The 6,133-nt window shown below is 47.2% G+C and overlaps 1 protein-coding gene across 1 annotated transcript; it reads left to right on the top strand.

Moving 5' to 3' along the window:
• The first annotated feature begins 1,853 nt into the window (after nt 1-1,853).
• Nucleotides 1,854-5,860, top strand: LOC140721435 (ecto-ADP-ribosyltransferase 5-like). Its single transcript, XM_073036256.1, has 2 exons — nt 1,854-2,076; nt 4,774-5,860. The coding sequence occupies exons 1-2, from the start codon at nt 2,016-2,018 to the stop codon at nt 5,583-5,585; spliced, it is 873 nt and encodes a 290-aa protein (XP_072892357.1). The 5' UTR covers nt 1,854-2,015; the 3' UTR covers nt 5,586-5,860.
• Nucleotides 5,861-6,133: the final 273 nt, after the last annotated feature.

Below are 6,133 nucleotides of genomic sequence, written 5' to 3'. Positions count from 1 at the left end.
AAATTGTAAACAGAAAACATTTCTCACATATTTACCCGGGTCCATAATATGCTGTTTTCCCTTCTTGCCCTCACGATGCAAAGGAGCAAAGGGCCGATGCAGTGTCGCATTTTGGTGTGATAATGGTACGGAGGTAGTAGCTATGGAGTGCCATCCCGTGAATAAATATGGAAACAAATTAACATAGAAAACCTGAAGAACAATGCAGCCCTTTGGCCCACAGAGCTGTGCCGAATATGGCCATATCTTAGAAATTGCCTTGGGCTACCCATAGCCCTCTATTTTTCCAAGCCCTATGTACCTATCCAGGAGTCTCTTAAAAGACCCTATCGTATCTGCTACCACCACCACCGCCGGCAGCCCATTCCACGCACTCACCACTCTCTGCGGAAAAAAAAACTTACCCCTGACATCTCCTCTGCACCTGCTTCCAATCACCTTAAAACTGTGCCCTGTCGTGCTGGCCCATTCCAGCCCTCGGAAAAAGCCTCTGACTATCCACCTGATTAATGACTTTCATCATCTTATGCACCTCTATCAGGTCACATTTCACCCTCCGCCGCTCCAACGAGAAAAGGCCGAGTTCACTCAACCTATTCTCATAGTATAACCTGATCTGCTGTTGCATTGACGGCTTGTCCTGATGGAGCGACTGGTAAGGGTGACTGAGTGGCAACCGGCGGGGTGGTACTGATGCAGTGATGAACCGTGGAGAAATGTTGGCGGGCACACAGTCCTTTCCCACTCACTGTGTGACACACAGCGGTAGAGTACAGATCGTGTCCGAGACTGCGGGGTGGCGCTGACGTAATGGCCTGCGGTGTAGTGGACAGAACAAAACGCGTCCCATCTAGGACAGGACACTGAATGAGGATATCGGGAAAACAAGTCCAGTGTGGATTCATTTTGGTAGATGTAATTTGCCAGGTTCGGCATTGGAAGTTCAAGAAAAACTGCAGAAGCATTCAACATTAGGAATACAGACACAAAATTCCCTAAAGGTGGAGTCACAGGCAGATAGCGTCGTAAAGAGAGCTTTTGGTAGATTGGCCTCTATAAATCAGTGTATTGAGTGTAAGAGCTGGAATGTTATGGCGAGGTTGTATAAGGAATTGATGAGGCCGAATTTGGAGTATTGTGTGCCGTTTTGGTCACCGAATTACAGGAAGGATATTAATAAGGTTGGAAAAGTGCAGAGAAGGTTTACAAGGATGTTGCCAGGACTTGAGAAACTGAGTTACAGGGAAAGGTTGAATAGGTTAGGACTTTATTCCCTGGAGCGCAGAAGAATGAGGGGAAATTTGATAGAGGTATATAAAATTATGATGGCTATACATAGAGTGAATGCAAGCAGGTTTTTTTCCACTGAAGCTAGGAGAGAGAGAAAAAACAGAGGATATGGGTTAAGGGTGAAGGGGGAAAGGTTTACAGGGAACATTACGGGAGGCTTCTTCACACAGAGAGTGGTGGGAGTGTGGAATGAGCTGCCAGTTGAAGCGGTAAATGCTGGATCACTTTTAACATTTAAGAAAAACTTGGACAGGTACTTGGATGAGAGGGGTATGGAGGGATATGGGCAGTGTGCTGGTCAGTGGGACTAGGCAGAAAAATGGTTCGCCACAGCCAAGAAGGGCCCAAAGGCCTGTTTCTGTGCTGTAATGTTCTATAGTTTTATGGTTCTATTAGTGTATAAGGCAGGTAGCAGAGAGTTGAGAGTTGAGTGGCATCGACTATTTCGCTCTTCCAAAGAGGTCTCCGTTCGGGATGTCCATTCATCTGTGAGTCCTTTATTGTACAAAATAACTTTAGCTTGATATTCTTGTTAGGAAGTGAAACAAAATACATCATGTTGCGGGTATCGTCCACAAACTCGCGATAAAATTGGAAGTGAAGGGAGTACAGTGACGGCTAAGGTGACGTTTTCTTCCCTTCTACAGAAAGTTTCTGAGAGAAGCGAACTGAAGTCTCCATACAAACTCATCAGTCGTTGGGACGATTTCGTTATTCCAGCGGGAATGGAAACTAAACTCCTGTGTTCCTGGGTTCTGATCCTTGGGATTACACTCGGTCCATCCTGTAAGTACCTGCGTTCTGCATTCGACCCATTAAGACAGAAACTGAGAAGATTGTTCAACTCTTTTCATGGAGTTTGACAAAACAGGTGTTGGGCCTCATCTGTGTAATCGCCTTTAGATCTGGTCATCCGGTGCACGCAGAGAGTGACTTGAACGCGCTGCCGTTGGTGGCGGACGAGTCAAAAACGATAGAAGCGTTGCAGGGTCTCCTTGATAAGCAGATGGATGTTCAGGGAATCGAGGTTTTGAATGGCGCGCAGGCAAAAGGATTCGTTTTATTTAGGCGTTCAATTACTCACTTAATTATATCGGCGCAACGTGGTGGGCAGAGGGGGTGGGTGCTGTTGTGGGCAGTTGCTGTTCTGCTAGGATTTAATGTCATCTTCATCAGTTGTGTACATGGGCTACGGCCTCTCGATGTCGGGGTTTAGTGCAGATAAGCGCCAGGTCTTACATATGGGGGAAACAAACGATACCAGGACTTTCAGTGTGAATGGCAGGAGCAGATAGACCTGGATTACAACGAGACAAGGGACGGGTATAGAGACTAATGAAGACGGCATTTGCCGCGCTGGCGATGAGACAAGAGGCTGAGCATCGAAGTTTGGCTGTTACGTAGCAATTTTAGAAGACACTTGTGATTTCCCAATTGCAATCTTGTATTCAACCCCGGCTCCTCTACTACAGGACAAAAAATAGTCAACGTACTGGGGAGATTTAGGAAGAAAACTGGTCTGCAGATGTCGCGATAAAGGCACTTGTTACCAACGCTCGATTGACTGAGTTATTGAAGAATTTTGAGCAGTTTCCGACTAACTTCACACGAGCGCAGGAGAATGTGCTGATCGCATAAATGGGTATAAAGTCCGAGAAGCACCACAGGGTGAATCCGCACATTTCAACCAGGGATAGGGAATCGGGAAACAAGCGGCACAGGTTTACGTTGAGAGTTACTCGGGGAACCTGAGGGGGACTTTTCTTGCCTTCCACAGAGAAGTGGTCCGTTTATGCACACGGGCAAATCTTTTCTACATCTACTCTCGTCATTTTGCAAACAATTCACCCACAACACTCCCCTGCGCTGCGGGGAATTCAAAGCAAAGCGCGACGAACCTCTCATCGGAGCGGATCAGATCTATCCCCAATAAAATCACAGCGGGACTCCTCTGCTCTCACTGCAGTACAGTCTCACGACGTAGCGGCGAAAGCGGGCACACCACTCCAGCTTTGCGGTGCAATGACACAATAAATTCCCTGTTTTTTTACATTACTTTACCCGTCTGCAAACGTCACCCTTCCACACAACCTTATCTCAATTTTCTGCCACCTTCAAGACTTGAACACCAACCCACACCGGATTCCGAACAATCCCTGGCGCCCCAGCACACATTCTAGTTAATCTCATCCCTCTTCATTTCGCCCTACCCATAAGACATCGGAACAGAATTAGGCCATTCAGTCTATCGAACCTGCTCCGCCAGTCCATCATGGCTGATTTAGTGTCCCTCTCAAAACCATTCTCCCTCCATACATTTAACCTGCACAGATGTCTGTGACAATGAGTTTCACGCCACTCTCTTGCTAAAGGAAGAGATGTAGAGCCATATTAAGTACGTTACTAATATCGACATAGACTATCAAATGAACTGCGGTGTGAGCTACCTTTCCCCACCGAAGCAATGTGACCATGTACAAACCCTACACGCAACCAACCATCGCAACTATTTATCCACCCAACCACACTCATCTCACAGGAGCGGGGGAGGGAGGGGGCGCTGCTGTCCCGCGCAACGCACCGCCGGAAGAGGAAACGCGGAGATGCGATGCTCTGGGACACTGGTTGGACAATCCAGCCAGTGGCCGGAGTCCAGAGGTTTGACATCCGCTGTCAGTCTTTGGAAGATAATGTGTTGAGGGACCTTGACTGCTACCGATGGGAACCTCGCCTCCTCATGCCTCCCACTATACAGCGAAAGAACTCCAAAAATATAACCCTCAAGCCACCCGCAACAATACATCGACCCTGCTCCTTTAAGCGGCCCTGCTCACATTTCCTGTCAAATCCAACATGATTCTGTCAGTGCTCCGCACACGAGGCCAGATACATAGCGCCCAATTAACTGTTCTACACCGCTCTTTTATTGGGGGGTGTCCGACCGTGGAATACTAGGCCCCGGCAGCTATTCCAAGGTGCATATTACGTAGTAGCAGTGGCTGAGGTTGGAGTCCAACCCGGTTTCTAACTCTCTGAAGCATGTCTTTTCTTACTTCCACAATGCTATGGATGCACCTGGAGATTTACCAACGTGCTTGTGTGTCAAGACGTTTAGTATCTTTTGTGTTGTACTATCTCCCATTCCTCCCAACGCCCCCCCTCAAGAAAATGGTGTCGTTCAAAAGACTTTACCTCCATCTCCATTATATATATATATACATTTATATATAATATACATATTATACATACATATATATATATATATATATATCTCTGTGTGTGTGTGTGTGTGTGTGTGTGTGTGTGTGTGTGTGTGTGTGTGTGTGTGTGTGTGTGTGTGTGTGTGTGTGTGTGGAAAACAGCAGAGGAAAATAATTTACAAAGGACTTCACCCATTTCCCGGGGCTCCGTGTATTACTAAATGTCCCACCCTTCTTATTACATCCGGACTAAACAGCGATTCTGGCTTCTCCCTACTCCTAGGTGTCGAGTCCCGCGATGTGGGCAGCAGCACGGCCGCCATTCCACTGGGAATGCAGGGAAACAGCGCCTCCTACAATTTCACCCAGAGCAATGCATCCGACCAGTTGGCCATTGACTACCTCGAGGTGGAGCGAAAAAGGAATTCAATACTTAACGAAGTATGGGAATGTGCACTCAAAGGCATGAGAGATATACGCCCTCCCGACGGGCTCCGGAGAGAACACCTGTTGGCCGTGTACGCCTATACTGACAGCAAATGCAATAACTTCTACAGTGTCTTCAACGCTGCCGTGCGGATGGATGGAGCTGACGATTCAGTCTACGCAGCTAAATTCCCATTCAAGAGTGTCCATTATCTTCTTTCCGTTGCTCTCGCGAGACTGAGGGAGATGGCGGGCAGGGCACCGGGCACGACTTATAGGGGAATGTCAAGACCGGTAATACTTCCGAAGGAACCGAAAATGAGATTCGGCCACTTCGCATCTTCGTCGCTCGACAAAAATATCGCCAAGAAGTACGGCAATCAGACCCTCTTCGAAATTAAATCTCAGTTCGGAGCCGCAATCTACATGTACTCACGTCAACCCACGGAACAGGAGGTGCTCATCCCGCCCTTTGAAGAGTTTGAAGTCACCCATTCCTCCAACAGCAACGGAAAAGTCAGTGTTTCCCTCAAGGGGGTGGAGAGTAAAGGGATCCGGGTGAAAGTTGAGCGGGGGGCGGGTGGCGAGATGCGAGTGGTTCGTAGCTCGGGGGCCACCTTTTCCGCCGGTTTGTGCCTGCTGGCGCTGCTGGTTCATATTTGCGCCTAAATGTTGGTCGCTTACTTACTGCTGCGTACCTATGCTGAACTGCAGGGGGTTTCAATGTATCAGGGGTGGTATAAATGCTTGCTTGCATGTAAGAGAACTATCGAGCGCTGTGTGAAAGGACTTGGGAATCAAGAAAGGAAGCGGGGAGGGACATTAACAACTGAATTAAAGGGACATTTAAAAATAAATCACCGAATAGCCTCATTGTGCTTTGTACAAGATTTTACACCGTTGCGGAATTGTCAAGTTGTACAGATTCTGCTCCTGGAAACAATGCATCAATGGCGGTCTTCAACGCTAATCCATTAAGGCACATTGAGACCGTCGGATTGTGCACCCTGCCTATTTCTGCATCGGTCTAAATGCCTCTTAAATGTAACAAAATAACAAAATAATAAAAGTTAATATTGTAAGGGTCTAGTGACAATCGCACTGTCAAAATATAATCGATTTTAATTAACTACTTTCAAAATTGACGCGAAATTTGTCCACTCTGTTGATAAATCGCCAATGTATATAAGATATGATCTAATGTCCGACGCATCTGG

The sequence above is a fragment of the Hemitrygon akajei genome, unplaced genomic scaffold (genome assembly GCF_048418815.1).
Source record: "Hemitrygon akajei unplaced genomic scaffold, sHemAka1.3 Scf000055, whole genome shotgun sequence".
Taxonomy (NCBI): Eukaryota; Metazoa; Chordata; class Chondrichthyes; order Myliobatiformes; family Dasyatidae; genus Hemitrygon; species Hemitrygon akajei.
Note: the sequence above shows the minus strand (reverse complement) of the source record. Positions and strands in the feature narration are given on the sequence as shown.